Here is a 24,778-nt window from a genome sequence, read left to right on the forward strand (position 1 = left end):
CTGTTTGGCCTCTGCCAGAACGTGCTGTGCAAAATAACACATCCCAGGAATTATCCATTGAATGCACGAATTTCTGTCCTGCCCCCACGCTGGGGCACCTCGTGCCAGAGCAGGGCTGGAGCCTCATTAATGTCATTAATGCCTGCTGAACCCCGATACTGCACCAAGGGTGTGAAATGGAGCAGGGGGCTGGGGATTTGACACAAAAAGGTGCTTTCTGCTCCAGTGGGGCAGAAGCTAGGAGAATAAGTTTGGCGATTTATCTTTCCCACCCCTGGCAGCATGTTTTTAGCTACAATTAGCAGCTGCTCCCTTTTTTTTTGTGGGGGGAATCGACATCGGACCCTGCTGCTGCCTTGCTGGCAGCTCTCAGCCTCTGCACATTACTTTGCCCAGGAGATTTAGCCTTCCTACATTTAATTACGGAACCGTGGGACAGAACCTTTCGGCCCATGCTGTCAGAGCCCTCGGCCAGGCAGTGGTCAGCAGCACAAAGCTGGGGCCCAACACAGGAGCCGTGCCCACGGCGTGCAGGGCCGCACTAATTAGAAAGAATTAAAAGTATGGACAACGGGCTGTACTAATTAGAAGGAATTAAAAGGGCCCCAAAAGCTTCGGGTCGGAGCAAAGCGAGACAGCGGTTCTGGGGCTCCTGTGGGGGGGGTCCTCAGGCGAAACGTGGCAGGAGCTCGCCCAGGGAGAGGGGCCAGAAGAGGAACAAAAGGCGATGGCTTCCCTCAACCCAGCTCCCAGCACAAGCCTCTGCGGCCCCGGGAGGCACCGGAGAAGCCAGGGAGGAAACGCCGGTGCCCTCGGGCGTCCTGAGGGGCGAAGGTGCCGCAGGAAGCGCTGCCTCTCCCGGGACGAGCCCGGGGGCTCTGCGTGAATGCGGGGGTGCTGGGCTGCTCCGGCTGCGGTGCGGTTCTTAACGAGACCCCAGCCGGGAGAGACCCTCCCACCCTGCCGGGAGACCGAGCTGCGGTACGGGCGGCTGCAGCCCCGGGGAGGCCGCTGGCCGGGGAAGGGGAGTCGCTGTGGGCAAAGGCCGTCCCGGCGGAGCAGCGCTGCCGGGCATCTCTGGAGCGGAGGACGAGGCGCAGAGCGGCAACACCGGGGAAGCTGCGAGGGAGGGGCGAGGCGGCCGCCGCGGGGGGAAGCGGCTCGAACGTGGAGCGGGAGGTAATGGAGGCAGGGCCGGGGCGGGGGGTGAGGGCCCGCCCCGGGGTGGGCTGAGGGGGCACGGCGGGAGCCCTTCCCGCCTCCCCGCAGGGCGGAGGCGGCCGGGGAGACCCTGTGCTGGGGCCGGCGGTGGCTCCGGTGCCCCGGCAGGAGGAGGTTCCCCCTGCCCGGATCGCTCCGCCGGAGCCGTGCCCGGGGCGGTGAGTGCCGAGATGCCGCGGGACCGTGCGGGAGGGATGGCGGCAGCCCGGGGCTCTGGGGCCGCCTGAGCCCGGGCTCCCCTCTCGGAGGCGTCGCCCAAAGTCAGCGCTAAGATTGCTTAAAAAGCAGCAGCCTGGGCGAGGGCACCAGGTAGCGGTGCCGCCGCCCGGGCTCAGTGCCCTCAAGGGGCTGGAAGTGCCCCGATGCCCATGGAGCGGGCACAGCGGGCAGCGTGTGCGCCCATCTGCGCCGTGGGGATTGGGATCCTGCGGGGAAACGGGGCTCAGTGGCTTCGGCTCACCCTGGCTGGGGAAGCGATGCAGCCACGGGGGATGAAATGATTTAACGCGCTCTCCCCCGTCCCCCCCTTTGTGTCTCTGTGCAGGAGCCCGGAGTGCCGTGCTGATGTTTCGGAGCTGAGGTAATGGCAGAAGTCGGACTGTGGGGCACGGCCGGAGCTCCGGAGCGCGGTCTGCCGTGATCTGCGCCGGGATGGGGAACAGCGGCTCGGCCGTGAAGGTCTGCACGGATCACCAGGGCGGCATCAACTGGCTGAGCCTGAGCCCCGACGGGCAGCGGCTGCTGACGGGCAGCGAGGACGGCACGGCGCGGCTCTGGAGCACCGCCGACAGCCAGTGCCGCGGGCACTTCCAAGGTACGGCAGCGGCTTCTCCCCGGCTCTGCGTCCGAAGGGTGGCTCAGGCCACGCGGCGTGTTCTGCTCTCTTCCAGTCCCTGCCGGGCAGCCAAAATCATGCTTGTTTTGGTGTTTATTATTACAGCAGCGTTAAGCAGGAGCTGTTTCAACCCAAAACAGGTTACCGGCACTACTGAGCGCACCGAGCCTTTAATCTCAGGGTGTGCGAAGTTGTTTAACTTATGTCACTTTCTGGAAGCCCTGTTTTACCCTGTGAAAAAAATACCGTCTCTTTGTTATTCTCTCTCTTTTTAAAAATTTTTTTTTTCGGTCCTTTTAATAATCTCATTTCCAGGTGGTCTTTATTTAGAACCTCTTAACCCAGAAGTCTGGAAAGGAACCCTGCTAAATAGGTTACTTCTGTTTTCCCTCCTCATCTGATGCACAGAAATGTTAATTTCTAGGCTTTTTCCATTTAAATTCATTTTGCATCTTGAAAAAAATTATTATCCTTAGACTGGCATGTCAGTAATTGAAAAGAAAAAATAACTGTAGACAGTGGACATGCAGAAGTCTAGATGTGGGCTAAAGATGTTTGTATTCCCACTCATGTTCTTTTAATGGAGAAAAAAAGAAGCTGTTACATTTGGAATTTCTAATGTTTTTTTCTTCCAAAGAAGAAATCACATTGCTGTGATTTCTTTGTTGTTTGTTTGCTTGCTTGCTTGTTTTTCACTATGGAGTATTGTCTTTTTTCCCCACATCCTGCCATGGTTCTAGCTTCTTAAAATTAAAAAAAACTGTAGACAGTGGACATGCAGAAGTCTAGATGTGGGCTAAAGATGTTTGTATTCCCACTCATGTTCTTTTAATGGAGAAAAAAAGAAGCTGTTACATTTGGAATTTCTAATGTTTTTTTCTTCCAAAGAAGAAATCACATTGCTGTGATTTCTTTGTTGTTTGTTTGCTTGCTTGCTTGTTTTTCACTATGGAGTATTGTCTTTTTTCCCCACATCCTGCCATGGTTCTAGCTTCTGGAAAACTCACTGCATTTGCTTTAGGCTTAGAAATCCCTTCAAACTAGAAAGAGAAATGTATTGGATAGCATCCATTATTATGGAATCTGCCAGTGTTTGGGGTAAACTCTGAAGAAGGTTGGGCTGGGTGGTTTGTGAGCTGCCAGTCAAATCAGATAATTGTATGTATTTTATACTTATGCACACACGCAGTTGTCGTGTCAGTTTTAATTCTACAAGCCATAATTACTGACAAACCTGTATCTCTAATGCACTTTCAAGCTCCACCACAGCACCAGCAGCAGGCTTGTGTGGTGGCTGCTTTTGGCCAGACCAGCACCAGACCTTGTCTGCCACATGGGGTTTTGGCACCCTGTGTGTGGCTCGAGTTTTCCTGATGGTTAAAATCTGCCTTGGCAGACTTTGGTGCAGTAACCAAGATGCTGGTTTTGATCTCAGAGCTGGATTACATGATGCTGTGAGAAAAATCCCAGTGATTGAAACCTGATCTGTTCAGGCTGCTTTGCAGAAAGTTTCACAAATGTGGGAGAATGAGTGTAGTTTTGCTTATAGCCCTGGTGATCTGTTTAATTTTTGGCATCTGATGAATTTGTTTTAGAGGAAACAAGCCATATGTTTGTAACATGGATGCTGGCTTGCTTTTGAACTACAACAAGGCTTTTGAACTTCAGGAATTGTACTGAAATCTGGTTTTTGCAGTCAGTGAAACAGTGCTTTTCTGGGCAGTCTGCTTTCCCTAAGTTGTTTTACCATCTCTTTATTTTACAACATTCAGTTTTTCTAATACCTTTGTCCATCTGTCTCTCTTTAATCACAACTGTCCTTTCATTTATTTTTTTTATTTTTTTTTCCCTCAAAGAATAGTATTTAAGTCACAGAAGGGCCCACCAACTTCAGCCATTACTGTCAATCTTGTACTAGTGACTTAAGTGAAAGCAGTTCTGCTCCTAAAAGCTTACAGTTTAAATGTTAAAGCAGAAGAGTGCAAGGTAATAGTAGCCCAATGATTAGATAGGTGACAGCAATTTCACACAAGAGATCTTGGATGAAGCTGGGACTTGTATCCTAAGGTGATTTTTTACATGTGGTGCATTTAATATTACAATAGAAAAAATGACACGTCTTGCTAAGCAGCAACAAAAGCTTGAGTGGTAATATTGATTCCTCTTTTTTGGTATTGCCTTGTTTGTCAGTGTGACATTTTTAAAGCAGTGGTTGTGCCTGTTTTTATTGTAACTGTAGAATCTCTATGTACTCTACATATTGTGTAAACAATTGTGCTCTAATCCTCCCTCCCTCCCTTTCTTTTCCTTAAAGGTATACTTATATTTGGAAAATTGTGGGGTTTAGTCATGTGGGGGAAAGTATTGGCTGACTGTTTACTTGGTATGTCTTTTTGTTTGCTTTTCATTCTGCCTGGACAATGAAATCAAACTTGCTGGTAAGTCTCAGGTCATTTTTTCAGATTTTCATGTTTTGATTTATGACTGTGTCCTGACAATCAGTGGGCTGGGTTGAAATGCTGCCTTTTTCTCCCTGCTCTCAGAAGAAGGAAGCAAAAGCATTTTTTAATTAAAAAATAAGCTAGATTTTTACTGGTTTCAAGCTTCATTAGTCTGAGTTGTATTATATTGGTATTAGTCTATCTCATTACATTTTTATAATACTCTTTGCTTTACCTGCTTGGTGGAACTGTACTGTTTTACTCTTTCACTTAATCCTGATATCAGTGAACTGATATCAGTTGAGTTTTACACAAATCTTTAAAGGTGAAAAGCATGGCGGTGCATTTAAAACTGGAGTTTTGCCACATTTGTTTGTATTTTTCTTTTGGCTAAGGTGAAGAGCTGAACTGGTCTGTCCTTTCTGCACGCACAGTGACTGATTTCCTTTTGTTATTCCCAGGACATGAAAGTTACATCACCTTTTGCCACCTGGAGAACGAGGCTGCCTTCACGTGCAGTGCTGACCACACCATTCGCAAGTGGGACGTGGTCACTGGGCAGTGCTTGGCCATTTACAGGGGCCACACGTCCATTGTCAACAGGTGGGCTTCTTCCCTCGTGCTCCTGTCATCTGCTGTCACACACTTCATCATTTCACTGCAGCTCCCCATTGCTGCACTCATAAAAGGGGCTGTGTAAACCTCTGAGTTCGTGTTCTGAGCTGCAATGATTAGTTTTTCTAGCAGCACTGCTGACACAGATAGGAGAGAAATGAAAGGCACACAGCAGGGGAATGGAATCCAGGGCCAGGAATGAAATTCCAGAAGAAATGATCCAATTGATAACAGATGCTGCTGATAAATAGGTTTAAAAACATCCTGTCGAGCTTTTGTGTCAGCAAGAGGGATAAAGTCAAGGATTTTTCTGTAATTATTATTCCTGTTTGGGCAAATGAATTTTAATAATAAACTTACTGTGTGTGGCTGATTGGCCTTTCTATTTAAAGTGCCTATTAATAGTTGGACTGGATTTAATTAATGGCAAACAGAGCAGTCAAAGATTGGTATTTTTTAAGCATTTCTTTTCTGGTGGGCGTGTGAGCTTTTTGGTTCCTTTCTAAACTCAAAACACATATGATGTGTCGTGAGATTCTGTAAATAGTTAGGAAGGCTGGTTCTGTGTTTTGGCACAGGCCTGATTTTTGCTTGAATCAGCAAATGGGAAATGTGTTCCCCATTCGTATGACTTTGTTTGAAAGGTTCCAGAGGACCAAGCTCAGCTTACAAAGAAGGCAGGTTATGGATATTTCTTATCTCTGGTTTGGAAATATGAACTATATTTCAGATTTTTTTTCTGGTTTTGTATGTTTGTGCAGCTACAACTCATTATTTTCAAGGCCCAGAAAGTTGAATTCCTGAAGTGTAATCTTTGGTTTGCTCTTCAGTTATGTAATAATTGGGGTCCTTGTGCTTTACCTTTTTTGAGATCCTGAGCTAAGTGAAATTAAGTGTATTTTTTTTTTCTTGCACTCTCCTTAATTGATGATGGAAAGATGGTTATTTTGCACACTGTCAGTTACAGTTCAGATTCCTGGAATGTTGTTGTGTTGCTTTGTTGTTGTTTTGGTTCCAAGCTATTGTCACAGGTCTGTTTTAAAATAATTTTTATAAAGAAATATTAATGAATAATTAACAAGAATTAACTAATTAAAAAAACCCCCAACAAACACAAACCAGACAACAAAACAAACTTCTGAGTATTATATATAACTTATTAAAGTTCAGATTTCTTGCTGGAAGGAATTTCAGCAAAACAAAATGCAGAAAGTTACAGTGGTATAGTGTAAAAATATCTGTGTCAATGTACCTGAATGAGGGATCTCAGTTTAAAAGTAGAAACAGGGAAGTGTTTGATTTCTAAAAATGCCAAAGATGTTATGTTCATACTGCTGTTTCATACTTTTGGGTACTTGGCACTGAAATTGTGACAAAAGATGGTTATGCTAAAGAACAAGACTGTTCACATGCACAACCTTTATTTGTTGCAGAATCCTGGTTGCTAAAGATTATCTCTTCAGTGGCTCCTACGACAGGACAGCCCGCTGCTGGAGCGTGGACAAGGAGAAACAAATCCAGGAATTCCGGGGCCACCGGAACTGCGTCCTGACCCTAGCTCACTATTCCTCCAGGGATGTGCTGGAAGAAGAGGAGGAGGAAGAGGAGCAGGAGGAGAAAGTGAGCAGGGACCTGCTGGTGACAGGGAGCACGGACTGCACTGTGAAGGTCTGGTGGGTGTCCAGCGGGCGCTGCTACCAGACCCTGCTGGGACACACTGGGGCTGTCTTATGCCTTATACTTGATGCACCAAACAGGGAGCTGTTCTCTGGCAGCACGGATTACACCATCAGGACCTGGAATATTGTCACTGGAGAGCAGCTGAAAGTCTTCAAAGAGCACCAAGGATCAGTAATTTGCCTAGAGGTAAGGGCAGAGGCTTCCTCAAGGGTCTTTGGGCATCTATGTCTTAATTCATGTGGGTCTCAATCATCTTTTCATTCATAAAGAAGCTCTTCTGAGACAGGTTGTAAATGGTGAGCTTAAATATTTATGTAATAACAAAATAATAGTGCTCTCTGGTCTTGAGATGAACCCTCTTTCTCTAAAACACTTAGTGATCTCCTCTTAGCTTCTGGTGGCTGCCCTGGTCTAACTTCTAGCTCAATATCTATTTAAATTCCACTAGGTCATGGAACTCATGGGTAGGTGTTCTGAGAGCACTGTTCATCTGAGTGGGATTGTGCAGTCAGGCTCACCAGACTTTGAAGAAAATAAACTGAGCAAGTAACACAGGGTCAGGTAATTTAAAAGGGGGAGGAGAAATTACACTAAACTCTGGTTTACTCACTCTGGTAAACCAGACAACTTCAAAAAACCCAACCCAAAGCCCAACCCCAAACTGTGGGCAAAAGATAATAGGAAAGCATAAACCTGAAAGAAATCCTACATTAAAGACCGCACAGACAAGATGGGAGAAAAAAAGGGAGAAACAGATGGCCAAGACAAGAAAACAGGCAGGAAAAATGGAAAAGAGAAGCAGAGCATGGGGGAGAGAAATCAGGAAATGATGGAGGAGAGAGGGAAAAAAATGTAATGAGATCTGAAAAACTATACTCTGTTTTTCTGTTTGCAGTATTTTTCTGTTGAATGCTGCCAGCTTTGTTAACGTTGCAAGGGAGAGGAGGAGGTCAGGCAGATGAAGCAAGACGGGAAAGATAGTTATCCACAAACTCATTATCCACCAGAAAATGCTAATAGTGCATTTAAAGAGAGTACGTGATGGTCTGTCACTCAGTTTCAGGTCATGAATGTTTATACATGGACGTGTCTGGCTGAAGTTAATGACAGCAGTTTTTCTCCCTGCTCTCCCTGTTTATGTTTGTTGTTCATAAGTGTTTTTCCCTTACAGAGCCTACAGGAGGGGTCTTTAATAGCTGTTTAATAAAAGTTGCCTTTGTTTCTAAATAAGGTAGTCACAGCTGACACTAGAAGACTAAAAACTTGGGAATACTGAAGGAATTCTATTTTCCTTCACTTTTAGAAAAGAAAAGAAAAAAAAACCCACACAATATCATATTGCCCTGGAGTAATGTTTGTCTTGCTTGGGTAAATTCTCAGTGTTAAATCTTGTTTTTATGATATTGTGATAATGTACTCTGAGGATGCTGAAGTAAATGTGTTGCTGTCCTTAGTGTCACGCTATGTTTTGTTGTTAATTGTAACCCTTCTCCAAGGCACAGATTGGCAACAACAGAGCTTGCCTTAATTTAATTGGGTTCTTGCTAAAATTGTTACACAAAGCTGGCTTGACCCTCTCCCAGAAGCCTGGGAAATTCAATTACGCCCTTTGAATGCTCAGGAATGAGCAATGCCTGTGAGCACAGAGTTTAGCAAGGACTTTAAACAAACAGAACTTCTTGTAGGGGGGAAGAAAAGCAAAACCAATACATCTATTTGGGCAACCTGAACAATTCAGAGTACACAAGGCTGCTGCTGCTGCCAGGACTGTGTTGGCAGCAGTCCTGGCCAAATCTTCTGGAGTGACTGGTAGCCCCTCTCTTCTCTCATCACCAGTTAATGTTTGGGGCTGGGAGGGTCCAGCTGAGGTACAAACAGCCCCTGCAGAGAGCATTTAGTGTCCAGGCCTCTCAAACTTATCCCAGCTTAAGCAGTCACTGCTGTTGAATAGCTTTAGGCTGTCGATCTTCCCTAATTCCTCCCTCTGCCTTTCTGGGTTCAACACTATCCCTTCTGTTCCACTTGGCTGCCACTCAGCACAGCCCACATGGTATTTTCATTCTTTTAGAAAGGGGTCAGTCACCAGAATTTGTACAAAGATGTTTCAACAGAAAGGAAACTTCCTGAATAGAGGTGTGTTTTTTATTATTATTTTTGTTTTGTTCGCAGAAAGCTTTTGGGGCCTTTTTTGCCTCAGGCTTCCTAGTGATAGTGTTGGAATCTGTGGCGATGAGCTGGGATGGTATTTTTCAAACCCCGGGTCAGGAAGGACTGGGAGGTAGTTGTGAGTTGCCCACAGTAGCCAGAAGTTTTAATTGTTGACAGTAATTCGTTTTCTCCAGTGCAGCAGTGAGCTGCTAATTACATCAGATTTTCAGTCTGCTGTCCTGGAGGAGCTGAGTTGGTGCCAACAATTGAAGGCAGTTACCTGTTGTCTGGGTGGTACAGTGCTTGTGTGGGGAGAAAAAAAGGGAAAGAAAAATAAAGACTTCTTTTCATTTTATTTATTAAAATAAAGATCCCTAAGGGAGGATGACCTTTCAAAAAGTTTGAGAAATGCTCAGTGTGATTTCTCATCCTGGACAGAGATCAGGAAAAATTTGGATATTGAGACCATATTTTCCCCAACTTTAAAAAGCTGTTATTGATGGGAATGCCCCAGGATGTTCTGAGCTGCTGCAAATTAGGTCTGGCCTGTTCCAGTCATCTCCCATTGCTTTACAGTAAACACCAATAGTGTTGCTGTAGCAGTGAATGGAAATTCCTGGAGCTTCTTGAAGGAGTTTTCTGGGTAGACAGCCATAAAGCACACCCATGTTTTCCACCCTGCTTCCTGCAGTGGTGGTGTGTGGAAAGCAGAGGGGTCATGCCACAGACAGATTCAGATTTTGAGCGTTCCCATGTTGCTCTAAGATCCTTTAAAGTGTTGTTGCCAGGTAGTGTAAGTAGAGGAGCCTGGAAACAACTCTCATCTAGCATGGGGGTCAGGCTGGTGAAGGTGACCAGCTGAACCCACCTTGTGTGCTGTTCTGGCAAAGGAGTTCTGCATCTTTATATGTTCATAATGCCACTTTCTCCTCCTCCCACCATTTAAATTGGGCTGAGAGAGGTGCTGCCAAAGGAGTTCTGCAGCTTTATATTTCATAATGCCACTTTCTCCTCCTCCCACCATTTAAATTGGGCTGAGAGAGGTTTTGCTTTGAAAGGGAGACTTTCTATCTGCCGTGGGAATTGTGTTAGGTGCTTTGGCAGTGTTGATTTCTTGACTTTCCCAGTCAGGCAAGGTAGCTCACAGTGGAGCAGCCAGAGCTCTTCACTCTCCCCCTCCTGCAGTGTGTTGATAGCTTGGCAGACAAAGTACAGCAGCTGTTTTGGGAGCTCCCTCTTCATATAAGAGCCAATAATGAGATTTTATAGGAAGTGATGGGAAAAAGCAAGGGTGGGCTGAGTGTAACCACATAGCTCATGCTCATTCTTCCACTTAAAATTTCAAGTCTGGCTAAAGACCAGTATTTGCAATTAATAATCAAACATACATTTTCATTAATGTGTCTGCCTGCAATGGGCTGAATAACCCTGATTTAGATATTTACTTGTGTGTGTTTTTCTAAATGTCTCTCCTAAGTAGCTTTGCAAACTGTTCACAAGGATTGTTTTGTCCTTTGCTGATTGTTCTGCCTCTGAGTATTTATCAAAATTGTGCTGCCAAAAGCTGGCAGAGAGAAATTATCCAGCTTGGAATTTAGCTTGGATCCTACTGCAAACATTCTTGCAAGAAAACTCCCTTTTGAAGAACATGAACATGAGTGGGCAAGGACTTGCTTCTGGTTTTCCTGCAAAAGTTCCTTTGTTTGGACCATTCCCTTCAGTTGCCTTTTAAAGCTGACTAGAAGAAAAGAATGCTTTGAACAAAGCCACTGCCTGAACTCTGTTTATGTGCTGAACTGTTGTGATCATGGGGACAGCAATGTTTTCTTGCCACACCACTTAAATTAAGGGTACATATTTTTTGCAATTTGTGTTTGTACTTGTTGCATCAGAGGATGAAGATGTGAATGAGCAGAGTGTGAAGGTGCACAACACCTGTAAGAACCTGTAAGAAACATGGGGCCATCACTTTGCACTGCAGTGAAAAAATTGAAAAACATTCTCTTAACAGCCAGTCCAGAGAGCTCATTCTAGATGGATTCTCAGGGAAAAAAAACCTCAACAATTTCTTGCCCATAGGGAGTTTGTTAGCTCGTTAAAATGGATGTGGTTTGAGTGGGATCCTGAAACTCTTAACTCGGCCCAAGACTTACATAGTTGTATCCTGACATTGGTCCAGCTTGGTGATTTTTGACTTAGAAGTGGCTGTGAACAGAAGACCCAAATTCCAGATTGCAGGAGCACTGACCTCCACAAGAAGAATAAGCTGCTGGTGGGGTATGTGGTTGCTCATGTGAACTCATCCTGAAGTTGATGAGGGCCAGGCTGAGTGCACTGACCCTCAGCAAAAGGATGTGTCCAAATCTCTTTGGAGAATCAGTTGCCTCTCCTTGGCTCTCCAAAAATTGTTTCTCCTAGCAAAGGTTAATTGGGAGGGCAAAGTCCATTCCTATAAGGTTGAAATATCTGCTAAACAGCTCCTTTGCTGTTATTTTTTGGCATTTTTACAGGTAGAAATTGGCTTAAGCTGCTGCATTTATGCAGTTCAGCCAAGCTTGTGAAGCAATAGGGCTGTGATTGTCTTGAGAAACCAACCCTGGACGTGATAATTTGTTCTTTATTAAAATTCTGCTGTGTTTGTGGGCTGCAACAAGGTTTTTTCATATTAATTAATGAGACCTGTAACTACTAAAGTGTTTACAACTAGTCTTTTGCTACTGCTGTTACTATGGAGCTCACAAGCAGTTTGACTGAACTTTTTCAAGGGATAGTTACGTCTCCATACTTTGGGTTGAGGATTAAAACAAATTTGCTCCATTCACATGTCAATGTTTCATCTGGTTCAAAGCAAAATTTCTCATAGGAAAAATTAACAATCCAGAATTGCCAATGTCAATGCAATGGATTTTTTTTTCTGCTGTCTGGCTGAGGCTTTTAGAACTGGGCATCAAACTGTTGTCAGCTTTTTAATGTTTTTGAAGCTACATGGGTTTGAAATGTCCACTCAGCCCATTGGTATCTGAGCTCAAATCTGTTCTGTGTCATCCACTTTGCTGCAGGTGTCCTTGCCTGGCCATGGTGTTCTGTGGTCAGGAGCTTTGTTGGGCAGTTGGCCAAAATGAACCAAGTGCTCTGAAGCCAGCCAAGGAAAACACAGCTTTAGAAATGTCACCTCTTCTCTGGGCAGACACAGATTGGAATATGTAACTGTGTCTGCGAAATATTTTGAAACCACAGAGTTTGGGGCCAGCTTGTAAGTGCTTTTTGCTGGGGGAACAGTAGGTGATGATAATTATTATTTTAAATATAGAGTAAATGCAGATATCTGAAGTGTTGCAGCTTAGGCTGGAGTTGTAAGCTGGACCTATCTTTAGTCAAGTGAAGGAGTGATCTCACCTGAATTACTCTGGCCACAGCTGAGAAGGTTGTCCTTGCTGGGTATGGGAAATAGTGAGTTTTAAGGCATGAGCTGGTTCAGATGTGCCTCAGGATGAGAAGAATTGTGCCCTAGACCACAGTGACTGTAAGGGAGCTATCCTGAGCTGTGCAGATGTGCACCAATTTAGATGAGATTATGCCTATCATATCACTAAAGACAGATCAGATTTGCAGCTTCAGCCTGAGCTGAGAGCTCTTGAAGGCTTTCTTCACTGGCAGCCATGTCATGCTGTTTTATAAAAATGCCATGGCAATGAGGGGCTGTGTGACAGTCAGAGCCTGCCCTGGGTTTTGCTGTTGGCTCTGCTGCAGGCTCAGTCTGTGGCATCTGGTGGATTGTTTAACCTGTTAATCCTTCCTTTCCCCTGCAAGGCTGAGAATCCTGTGCTACTGTGCTCACCTGCTTCAATTGGTGAGGGGAGGGAAGGTTCATGGAAGTGTTTCATGGGGCAGCACAGAGGCTTTGAATTCTATTGAGATGCTTGGTGTGCTGACCACCTCACCAGATCTCAGACACTGAAAAGCCAACCCTACCCAGGGCTGCAGGTCAAGGGTGTGATTCTTCTCTGTTTTTCTCTTGTGAGACCCCGCCTGCAGTGCTGCGTCCAGCTCTGGAGTTTCAGTACAGGAAAGACATGGATTTGTTGGAGCATGTCCTGAGGAGGTTGTGAAGATGATGAAGAGGGATGGAGCACCTCTGCTATGGAGACAAAGCACAGAGAGTTGGGGTTGTTCATCCTGGAGAAGAGAAGGCTCCAGGAGACCTTAGAGCTCATTCCAGTGCCTAAAGGGGCTCCAAGAGAGCTGGGGATGGACTTTGGACAAGGGGAAATGGCTTTAAACTGAAAGAGGGTAGATTTAGATAGGGGAGAAGTTCTTTCCTGTAGAGGTACTGAGGCCCTGGCACAGGTTTCCTGGAGAAGCTTTGACTGTCCCATCCCTGGAAGTGTTCAAGGCCAGGTTGGAAGGGGCTTGGAGCAACCTGGGATAGGGAAGGTGTCCCTGTCCATGGCAGGGATTTTGAATAAGATGATCTTTAAAGTCCCTTCCAACTCAAACCATTCTGTGATTCTAAGGCTCTTAAAATCCTGATGCTATAAATTATCTGAGTAAATCTGCATAACTTGAAACATTTTTGTATCTAACAAATTAGCAAATCTAGGTGAGCTGCAGCTCTCCTGTTCATTGATACACCCACTTAAATGTAGAAATGAAGTGGTATAACCTAATGTACCATTAATGCAGAATGGCATTTACCTGTGGGAGGTTATAATTTAGTGTTTTCCCTTGCTCAGTGGGTGGGTTGATGCTGCTAGCAAGATGTCTAAAGAAGAAATGCAACAACTTGGCCACAAACCACGCAGCAGGGTCTCAACTCCAACATCCTCTTCCATTTAGCAGGTGCACATGACAATGTTCTTTATGCCTGTTCAGGGAGAGACTGAAATTTAAAAGTCCTTCCTCGGGCTAACTTGTGGTTCTTGGTTTTGTTGGTGCTGCTGGCCATTTGTTCTCTCTTCCCATGGAGATGCAGCATTAATGCTGTTGCTAAAACAGCTTAAAAGTAATAGGAAATGACATTTCAAAGTACTGCTGGCTTTTTACAGTGGTTTGTGCTTTACAAGCTCCTGGCATTCAGCTGTGAAATCTCTCCCATGGGCCAGGTTCTGCTGGGAGGGAGAGTGGCATGTCCTGCTCCAGCTGAGCTGGTGGGAGCTGTGGCAAGGGAGCCTCTTGGTCTGCCTGCACTCATTTCTTGTGTGGGCTATCACAGTCCCATCTCTGTAGTGCCTCATATCTTAAAATACCTCTTGTAACACAGCACAATGCTGTTTTGTACAAAGCTCACTTCTCATGCTTTTTGGGAATGTGGTCATTCCTTTGTGGATTGGGAGTGGAGATGGAAGAGCATGGACAGCATTCCAAGCTTACAGATAGAGAGTGTGAAAAGAGTGGGGACCAAATCTAAGGTGGCAGGAAAGCCAACCCTTAAAAGTGCCCTACAAGCAAGACCACAAGTTGATTTGTTATTTGCTGGTTTCCTGGAGATACTGGAGAAGCATCAGGGGTTTGTGTACTGCTGGTCATTCAAACCTTCTGATATGTGTGTCTGGTGGACAAACAAGGTACCTTTCATTACTCCTTGGGGAAATTCCACTTCTTGGTGGGGGGTCAGAGCTCTCCCTCCTGTCTCTCCATCCCTCTGATACAGAGGCTGCTGCAAGTCCATAAAACTTCCCTCGAGCCACAGCTGGGTGTTGGAGTGGCTGGCTGCTTTCAGCAGGAGTTGGGCTCTACATAATAACAATGGCTGTGAAAACCTTCAGTTTGATGTCTTTGCACAGACAGAGAATGCCAGATTTTTCTATGCACTGTGGAATTTTTCCTTCCTGAGCTTCCAGGCTTTGTGTAGCTTGTTTACTGTGAACTGGTTGTTTTTTCAGTCTTGCACAGGTCAGTTATTTTCTCTCTGTCTCTGTTCCCCAGCTTCAATCCTTCCTTTCATCAGTCTCTGTCTTGTCTATGTGGAACAAACCCCATCCTCCCCACCAGTGAGTTCTCACAATGTGTAGGATGAATGCTATGAGGGGTAGCACACAACGGAAGACAATCTGCTTGAAAATGTTTAAAAACCTGTGTCAGGATAGTTACTTATTTAATCATTCAATAACAGTCTAAAAAGACTTGTGGAAATGCAGATACAGAACAGTTTCAAGGATGAGTTAGTGTTTCTGAACACTGACTTTGTGCAGAGTGATCATATTAAACATAAACCCTGGCTTATGGTGTGTAGATTTTAATTTTAATTTACCTTTTCAATAAACTTTTTGTTACTCAGAATTGTTCTGAATTTTTTTTGTAATTAACAAGTAACAATTGGGTAAGAGTTCTTTGTCACATATGCTTTGCAGAAACAACACTGCTGGGTTTTTTGGGGTTTTTTTTGAGGTTTTAGTAATATAACTGATTATGGATGTAGGGTTAGCATTGTTAAGCTCCCTGGAATCCTGCCTGCTGGCACAAGCAGGTGGGCTGAGCCTTTATGTTCTGAAAGCTGGGGGCTGTTTTTGAGACCCAGAAGTCAATGGGAGATGCGACTACGAAGAACTCAAGGTTGGTTTGCTCACCACTGCTCTGTTTCAAGGTGCAGCTTGTTGCTCTCTGAGTCAGAAAATGTGACTTGGGATGGGTCCCTTCAGTGCAGCTCTTTCACAAAGGTGCCTGAGAGGCCATTGCTGATGTGTTTTTCTCTCCCCCCAGCTGGTGAATCGTCACCTGTACTCGGGGAGCGCGGACAGGACGGTGAAGTGCTGGTTTGTAGACACTGGGGAGCGGATCCAGACCTACAAGGCTCACAAACACAGTGTTAGCACTTTGAAATACCACGCTGGCATCTGTAAGTTGCCTTTCCTGTGTTCTCCAGCCCCCCCAAGTCTCCTTTTCCGTGTTTGTGTTTGATTGAAGGTGGTTAATGGAGAATAATTTTGAAAGCTTGTGAAGTTGTCACCTTTTTTCAACTCCAACATGATTACATTCAGTACCAAACTGCTGCACCACTCCATGTGGGAAGCTTAGGCCTTTCCTCCATTTTCCACCTCCTTCTTCTCACAAATGAAGAGGCAGTTGTTTTGTTTCTGTTACCAAGGGATGTGGCTTAAATCCTGAGCTGTCTGGTTTTTTGTGTTGCTGTGGTTTAACCTCAGCTAGTCTGGTGTCTGTCACCTGCTTCTGCTGTGTGCTGGGGACAGCAAGTGCTGCTGCTGGACACACAGCCCTGTGCCTCTCTCTGCTGCCTTGTAGGCTCTGTGGAACACCCTGTCCTAAACCAGAATCACACCTCAGGTGCTCACTGCTCCTTTCTAACTCTTAGGCTTCCTGTTGAGGCTCTGACCATCTCCTAGACTCATTTCCCACAAGTTCTTTACCTGTTATCTGTTATCATTAGTGGATTTGTTCCCCAAATCACTTTTCTCTAGTAGCCAAGCCTTACTAATGTTCAGGACTCGGCTCTCCTTCCTTCAGTCCTCCTGTTTACAGTGGTTTCTGTCCATCAGTGTCTATTGCTGACCATCAAACCTTCCTCTTTAAATCCCTCACTCTGCTGGCTCTCCTTCTGCATGTCTGGGTTTGGGTTGCCAGACAGCACCTCTGTTTTGATCAGTGAACCTCTCTGTGTCATCCTGGTCTTATCCTGCTTCTGGTATTTGACTTGATGTACCTTCACTTGCTTCCCAAAAAAGAACTTCTCTCCTTCTCTCCTTCTCTCCTCTCCTACCCTGAAGGAGATGGCCATGCTGTCTTAAGCTAACCTAGACATTCACAGCTCTTTCCTGATTTTGATTTCTTCACTTCAGCTTTGAAGAGAACACATCACACTAAATGAGTGGTTGCTATCTGGGCCTTGATCTCTCTTTTGGCAGCTCCTCAGTGTGATGGTGATAAATAGCTGACAGATGCAAGATGGTGCACGTTAGCAGAGTTGTACCTGCACAGTTTAGTAGCAGTTGTCTGGCACCATGCTTGCCTCACTACATTTATAACCCAGTAACTGAGCTGATTTCTTAATTATGTTTGGAAACCTAGTATGTAACCAGGCACAGAGGTAGAATTTTAGCCAGGAAACCTTGTTTTGATCTTCCTTTCAGCATGAGTCCCACATGACTGCTTTTCTGCAGTAAAATATTTATTTATAATTTATGGTTATTTCAGCTCTCCTCACCTCCATGGCAGAATTACCCCATTCTTCCCTACCTGCAGGTTGAAATTTTTGCTGGTTTCAGCTTCCACAGTTGGCTAGAAGGCTGAAATGGAAGGGGAAAGGGTCTGAACCTACTCTGCACCTTCAAGTTATTATTGCTCCAAGATGCAGGCAGGTAGAGCAAGGGAAATGAACCAGAAATTGTAATCTGGGATGATCACTGGTAGACAAACTACTGATGGTTTTGTGTGTGTGTTTTCCACCTTTTAATTACAAAGACACAAACCAAAGCATTGATTCTGTCCAGACTGGCCAAAGGCCAGTGATCTGTGCTAAGCTGATGTGTGCCTGGTCCTGTGCTGAACATGCATGTCTGGGTGGCAGACAGGGATTGTCTCCTTCATTAATGACACCTCCAGAGCTGCAGTTGTTCAGTGTTCATCCTACTCCTCATGCAACCTCTAGAGACTTGACCAAACTGGAAAGAAAAGGAAGTTTTAGCTCAAACAAAAGTTTCATTACGTGACACCACCTCCATCAGCTCTGCAGCTTTCTCTCTCTTCCCCCTCATTCTACCTTGTCCCTGCCATGCACATACATTATTTTTCCACAACACTCTTTTTTTGAATTAAAATGCAGACAATATTGCTGCTTTTAGTCAGACCTGCAAAGCACATCCTGATAGTGTGATAAAAGAGTTCACAGAGTTACTTAAGATCTTGTTTTAAATCAAATGCAAAAACACTAAAAGTGTCAAACAGGGAGTATCAAATTGTTCCACTTGAAGGGTAGGAAAAAAAGTTCTGCAAAAATATTAGGAACTTGTTTGAATGCATTAGGTGCACTTTAATTAATGAAAGAGGAAATTTCCCCATAAGAATTAATTTATATACTATGATTGCTTGCATTATTGTGGTGCATTCATCACTTATTTCCACAGTATCTAATAATTCTGTTAGAATTAGAATTATAAAGACATGTTAACTGGATACCAGTGTAGCTTATAATACAGTCTGTTCCCCTGGGACAGATCAGAACAGTCTCTCAAAAACGTGGAAAAAATTATTTAAATTATGTTTGTTATGGTTTATGTCACATTTGCACCAGTGCAAGAACATGAAAAAAACATCTCAGCCATGAAGTGGTAATTTTCTGTTAGAAGATCCTAATTCTGCTGCTTTCTCTCTGATCAGAGCCCAAAGGCTCATTGCCCCAAAGGGTTTGTGGTCTAAATAAGAAAACAGAGTAGAAGAAAGAGAGGAAAAATACATGTCTGTTTCCAAAATCACTTTATAGTATATAGGGAGTCCAAAAAGATGTGAAAACTAAGCATTAAATCATCAGAATGTGTTTCCAGTGGCTTTCCTCAGTCTGCTTGTGTAATTAATAGCATGGGGAATATTACAGCTGGTTCTCAATCTAATTTATTTAATGATATGTTGATTATTTTTCTCTTAAAGTATGTGCACAGCCATTTAAAATTTAATGTGATTTATATATTTTTCATGTTGCAAAAGCTCCAGGGAAACGTTTCAAAACTGTTCTCCCAAGGGTCTATGAAAATTAAGTTAAAAATGAAAATTAATTTTTTTTTGTTGTTGTTGTTTATTTCACAGGTGATATATATAAGTATGTATTTAAATGCTAAATCTGGGTTAGAGCAACAGCTCTTCTTTGAAATTCAGAGGTGGAGAGAGACTTCCTAAATCCAGAGTGACAGTTCAAAAGACATAAAGGATGTCTGTCAAAAGGGAAGTTCTGATGGCAACAGCTGAAGTAAACTGGCAGCTGCATAGTGAAAACAGCTCTTAATTGGTTCCTATTCTGCATGTCTGTAACAGAAATAAGTGATTTCCATTCACTGGGAAAAAATCAATACCTGTTCCCTGCTTTACTTTGTTGCTACTCATTTGCAGAGTGGGACATGATGCTTTTTCAGGACTCTGCTGGAAACTGAATTATTGTGGCCCATATAAAGTGACATTGATTTTCCACATCCAGATGTTTCTTGGAGGTGCACCCAGGAGGTGCCCAGCTCCCTGCTGTTTCATTTGAATTTAAAAGGCTCGTGGCAGTACATAGTCAGTTCTCTCATCTGTTATTGTAGTCCTGAATTTACAACCATGATAATTTTTTCACCTCTCTTTAGAGATTCAGTTCCTAACTTCTCCTAAAAGATAAGGAATCTGTTGGCTTCAGGCACACCAGTTGTGTAAAAACCTTCCCATGCTGGTGGCTTTTACAAAGACATGAAATGCAGAGAGCAGTGAATGTATTGCTTTTTGCAGCTCTGAAATATTTATGTCTAGATAAACTTGAGGAGTTTGGGTTAACTGAAGGGAAGTGTTTAAGATTGTTTGTAACCTTTAAAGCACATGAATGGGCTCCTTTTTGGGCATATTGCTAAGTAAAAAATCTAAATATTAACACTGCCTTACAGTTCCTGGATGCAGCAGTCTGGGGAATCTGATGTGAAGATCCTGAAGTGATGAGAAATTGTTCTTTCAGCATGTAAGGTGCTCTAAGGAAACCTGATGAATAGCCAAAATTCCTGGTCATGCTCAATTTAGTTACCCCAGCACTGCCCCTCTTGCAGCAGCAGAAGTAATGGAAACACTGGAGTACTGAATGGAAAGCTGTAAATAACTCTGGTAAAACAAATGAAAGGTTGAGTGGAAATCCTTAAAACCAGACTTGAGATAAATGGCCTGCTTAGAATTATTATAGGCAGGGAAATAGCTGTGGAAGAGAAGAGCAGAAATAGATACTTGAAACATGTGCAGAGTGAAATGCTGGTATGTGTAGGAACTTCAGGTTTAAATCAGTTCAGTATTTCAAAAAATACAACTCAAGACAAGCATGCTGGGGTCAGCAAAATGATCTGGTTTGTCTGAGGAGAGAATCAAAATGATACATTATACCCCCTGAGAGCTGGTTTTAGGTACATTTTTGAACTTTCATGGACTGTCCTCGTGTGGCTGCTCACATCTGGCTGTGCTGTGTGGTTGTGTGTCAGTGTTCACAGGAAGTGGTGATGCCTGTGCAAGAGCTTTCAATTCCAGGAGTGGAGTCCTGCAGAAGATCTTCCGAGGACACAAGTTCATCATCAACTGCATCCAGGTCAGGAAGGGGTTTCTTGGTGGGGTTTCTTCCTTTAGATCGCTCCCTCATTTGTTTTGTGGGAACTGGTGTGGCTGAGTGTTCTGTGTGTCTTGGATTGGATGTTGTTCTAGCATCATACTTGAATATTGTGTATGTAATTTTAGAAAAGCTTGTTAATAATCATAAGGATAAGCGAAACCACGGAACGAGTCCCCAGGGACAGCCCCATGTCTGGGATTGGGGTTTTTTCAGGTCAGGTTGGATAAGCAGCCACGAGAACTGAGACAGATGAACTGATGCTGTGGGGCACAGAATGGACTCCAGCCTCATGAGACCCTTTCCATTACAAGACAATAAGGATAAATGTTTGCAGTGCTCTGAGGGGAAAAGAAGTTCCTGCCTTATGCAGGCAGAATAATTATAGCATTGTCCCCCAAACCACCCAGGGCCATGGCATCCCCAAACAGTCTGAAGCAGCTCAGTAGTGATATCTGACCCACATCCTGCCAGGAAAATGGAAGAGTTTCTGCCACTGGCTTAAAACTGAAAGTTAATGTTTGCATATTGTCTAGGCTCAAGTGAGACTGGCATTTAATAGTTAAAACAGGAGGAATTAGTAATCCTTGGTGGCCATGCAAAGACCATGGAATCATAGAGGGGTTTGCATTGGAAGGGACCTCATTCCAACCCCCCTGCCATGGGCAGGGACACCTTCCACTAGACCAGGTTTCTCAAGGTCCCTTCCAACCTGGCCTTGAACACTTCCATGGGTGGGGCAGCCACTCCAAGAATCTGCTATCTGCATCTCCCTGCATTCAGTGTAAGCTGTGTGCAGGATGAAGATTTTCATTAACAATGGGAGACATTGTTGGTAATTCTGGCAGGCTGTCAGTCCAAAGAAAAAGAGAGGAGATAGATAAAATTCCTTTTGGAGTTGATCCCAAGCACATGAGCTTGTAAATACAGTTTTCTCTTGAATTAGCAAGTGGCTGGATGACCTTAAACTGCAACCTCCTGGTACTGGGCAGTTGTTGTGCAGCAGGTGGGCATCTGGATGTGCTTGGGGAGTACCTGATAGAACCACCCTGGGCAGCCCCAGGTATTGACAAGACCAAAGCTTGGCTTTGCCTTGCTCTTCTTTATAATTGAATTTCCAACTGTACAGGGACAAAAAAACCACAGGAAGAGAGAGGACTGAGATGTGGCAACCTTAAGATGATCGTAGGTATAATAATGAGGGCTGGATGAGAGGTGTGGTGCTTGTGTGGTACTTCATGTAAGCCAGGGAGATGCTCACTGTCCCAGCACAGAGAGGCAAGCACAGGGCACCCATGGGGTGGGCAGACTGATACAGGAGCAGGAAGATCACCAAGACTGATGTCTGGCTTCTAGGGCAGAACAAGGGCAATTGGAAACATTACCAATAGCAGCAAATGGTTCATAAAGGAAATGAAACCACAGCAGTGAATCCAGGTTAAATTATTGCAGGTTTTGAAGAACAATGGAGTTTGAAGGAGGAATTGTACCTATAATTTAGTGCAAAGGAAGAAGGGAAGTGAGAAAGGAAGCATTCCTGCACCCACTGCTGCCCACTGATGATGATTTTGGTGCCTCCTTAAGTTCCACATCAAAACCAGCAGTCTGAAAACAGTTCCAGCAGAAATTCCCAGCCACAGCCTGCTCTGACATTGAGTTTAGTCCTCCTTTGCTTTTCTAGAGGGTCTGGGTTATTAATAACTCTTGCTTTTATGGCTCTGTGAAGTGGTGAGAAATGAGTCCTGACTTGGTGATGTCTCATCCCACTTCAGCAGCTTTTGTGATAATTTATACTGGCTCTTGCAAGGAGCTCAGGCCTTAAGTGTTGGGCTCAAGCTGTGTTTGCTCTGCTTTTTGACAGTTTGATTGTGCTGTGCCCCTGTTGTTGCAGATCCACAACGAGCTGCTCTACACAGCTTCCCACGATGGCACACTGCGGATCTGGGACATCCGGGGCGTGTGCAAGAGGAACAAGCGGCGCTTGAAGAAGGAGAGGTCTGTGCAGGGCAGGAGCTCCCAGAAGGGGAGTCTGTCTCGCCTCTTCAACAACAAAGTGGGCTGTGTGATACAGCAGGAGAACGGGGAACATGAGGCTGTTGAACTGATGTGACTGTCCAGAGCAGGCTTTATGTCAGTGACCAAAGCTGAACCTTTTATTTTCTGCACCACTGTGGCCATGTAAAGCAGAACTTGGAAAGAGATGGGAAGTGGCTTTGCCTGAACCTCTGTGTGAGGAGCCAGGATTCTGTGTGAGGAGCCAGATGGACTCGGGTCAGATCCTGTGGCTGTGATGACTCAGCTGAGCAGCCCTGGGGTCAGGAGGGGAGGCAGCGTGGTTCAGGTGAGGTAGCACTGTGTGACTGCAATTAGCAACTTTCTTACCACTGCTGACATCAGTTCCCTGGGCACAGAGGTGGCTGCCCAGTGTCTGTTGAGATGTTCTCCTGTTCCTGTTGCCCCCTCCCATGACCCCTGTCCAGCCCAGTGTGGCAGTCAAAGGTGGCCTTGAATTCCATCTTCACATCTGCCCTTCGGGTCAGTCATTGGCTGACGAGGCCAAAGCAGGAGGGTTTGGCTCTGCAGGACTTTAAAGCAGACTGGACATCTCTCTGTGAAGCTGGGAGTAGTAGGACAGAAATTAATTTTATTTTTTTTTAACAAAACATAAGCCACAGAGCAAGCTAAACCTCAAGCCTTTTGTGCCAAGGTTGTTTGTGCCTTTTGTGTCACCTGTTTGCTGACCTTGTGTTGTCTTTCCTCCTCCCAAAGCTGTGTCTTGCTCTATTGCCAGTAGCATTGGATGAGCAGTCAAACTCAAAAGAATTTTCCCAGTCTTTCTCCAGGTTCATTCTTCTCTGATAACCACTGAGCCATGAATTAACAAGGGTTCTTATATTTTTCTATTTGCAGATATAACTCTTTGTAGAACCAGTACAAAAATATCTAACCACATGTTTTTTATTTTTATGGCTTTATTTATTCTGTACTACAGCAAGATAAAAATGCTGTAATCCTTTTTTAGAATGGATTAATAAACATGTGGCATCTCCAGACAACTGACTGTCTAGTTTTTATTTTTGTCTTATATATGAAGGGGTGTGGCCTGGCTGCAGAAGCACAGAAGAATGGATGGAAGGAGGGAGAAAACCCCATATACACTTTTGGAACCATTTCTTGCATTTCCCTCAGTTCTGGGGTTGGAGTTGGGTGCCTCCCACCAGGCACCAAAGTGCCAAAGCTCAGTTCCCCTATCAGGGGAAGGAGGGACCAGACACAAAAGCACAGACTTAGGGAATGCAGGGATGACAAAGTGCTACGAACCCTGACTCAGCACTGTGCTGGTGGCACCAAAGTCTCCTCTTCTGACACCTTAACACTGTGTCAGACCCATCACAGACCCTGCTCTTCTCTCCTGCTAAGCAGCTTTGGTAGTTCTTACCTGGCAGGTTTCCACAGCTAGCAGAAAACAGCATTTAAATTTTGTGAAATGCCTACCAAGAGACTAATTTGGGAGGTCAGCTGCATCGTGCAGACTCAACTCCAATGCCAACCTCTCAGGCTGGTCAGTGTGGCTCAGTGGCACATGTCTGTGAGCTGCTGCTGGCCTGCCATGCAGCTGACTGTTTGTATTTTCTTCTGAGGACAACACTAAGTAGGAGGCCTTCAGGAGCTGGACAGAGTTCCCCAGGCCACCTGGGCTGTGCTTTGTGTTTAAAACTTCACACGCAGTACATGAGACACAAGAGCCTATCTGGGCACACAGCAGCTGCACACGCAGTCAGCAGAGAGAGATCTCAGAAAGTGGAATTAATGACTCATTACCACTTCTGCCTGTTGCTAAACATATCACAGTGCCTCCAAATACATGGTCAAAATTAACTTGCAGCTTCCAGCCAATGCCTCCTGCTCTGCTGCTCACTTACAACTGCACTGGCAGAGTTACATCACTGATGAATGGCTGCTCTGACAAGCACTGCATGTTATGATGCTAATTTTAAATTCCCCAAGGACAAACCTTCCCTTCTGAAGTTGTTGCTGCCAGTTTGCTGTGCAAGCCACTTCAAAGAGAATTGCTGCATGTGCAGCTCAGTGCTGCCTTCAGTGCATGCCCAGGGGCGGGCAGCCAATGCCAGGAGTAAATTTGTGTTTCCACCTCCTTCTTGTTAAAACTACATCCATGACTTGCATGTTCTCAATTCTAAATTCTTTCTTCTATTCTGTTTTTGCTCTGTATTTTGTCCAGGGGTTCCTCAGTGCTGGCCTGTAAAGGAAATGGGATATAATGGGTGCTGGGGCTGGTTTTCCCTCAGAAGCTCCTACTGCTGTCTTTGGAAATTCTTCATCTTTCAGGGTAGAGATACAAAGCCATTCAATTTTTACAGCACTTGCCTTGATAGAGAAGAATGAAATACAAACAAGTCCTTAACAGTGTAATCGCTGCCTGGGTTTTGCTGTGTTTGGCTGAGGGAATCAGTGTAAACCCAACCCTGCAGCCCTTCAGTCCCCGCGCTGGAGCTGAGCAGTCCTTCCGCGGCCACGGCCCCGCTCCGTGCAGCGCTCAGC

At 44.8% G+C, this 24,778-nt stretch overlaps 1 protein-coding gene across 4 annotated transcripts; it reads left to right on the forward strand.

The window, feature by feature from the left end:
* The first annotated feature begins 947 nt into the window (after positions 1-947).
* WDR86 (WD repeat domain 86) lies at positions 948-23,268 on the forward strand. 4 transcript variants are annotated; one of them, XM_039708538.1, is made up of 8 exons: positions 1,247-1,379; positions 1,766-2,035; positions 4,959-5,100; positions 6,546-6,785; positions 6,870-6,978; positions 15,640-15,775; positions 20,094-20,197; positions 22,107-23,268. In XM_039708538.1, the coding sequence occupies exons 2-8, from the start codon at positions 1,873-1,875 to the stop codon at positions 22,323-22,325; spliced, it is 1,113 nt and encodes a 370-aa protein (XP_039564472.1). In that variant the 5' UTR covers positions 1,247-1,379; positions 1,766-1,872; the 3' UTR covers positions 22,326-23,268. The 4 variants fall into 4 exon arrangements, with proteins under 4 accessions (XP_039564452.1, XP_039564472.1, XP_039564445.1 ...); XM_039708518.1 differs by lacking the exon at positions 1,247-1,379 and adding an exon at positions 948-1,179 and having other exon boundaries at positions 6,546-6,978; XM_039708511.1 differs by having other exon boundaries at positions 6,546-6,978.
* The last annotated feature ends 1,510 nt before the right edge of the window (positions 23,269-24,778 follow it).

Source organism: Passer montanus, unplaced genomic scaffold (genome assembly GCF_014805655.1).
Source record: "Passer montanus isolate IOZ18808 unplaced genomic scaffold, ASM1480565v1 scaffold10, whole genome shotgun sequence".
NCBI classification, from domain to species: Eukaryota; Metazoa; Chordata; class Aves; order Passeriformes; family Passeridae; genus Passer; species Passer montanus.

Excerpts from the sequence above, each read along its gene's own strand:
- WDR86 (XM_039708518.1), top strand. The coding sequence starts at position 1,873 with ATGGGGAACAGCGGCTCGGCCGTGAAGGTCTGCACGGATCACCAGGGC. Across the intron at positions 5,101-6,545 it reads CACACGTCCATTGTCAACAG|AATCCTGGTTGCTAAAGATT; the intron begins GTGGGCTTCTTC and ends TATTTGTTGCAG. Across the intron at positions 15,776-20,093 it reads GAAATACCACGCTGGCATCT|TGTTCACAGGAAGTGGTGAT; the intron begins GTAAGTTGCCTT and ends GTTGTGTGTCAG.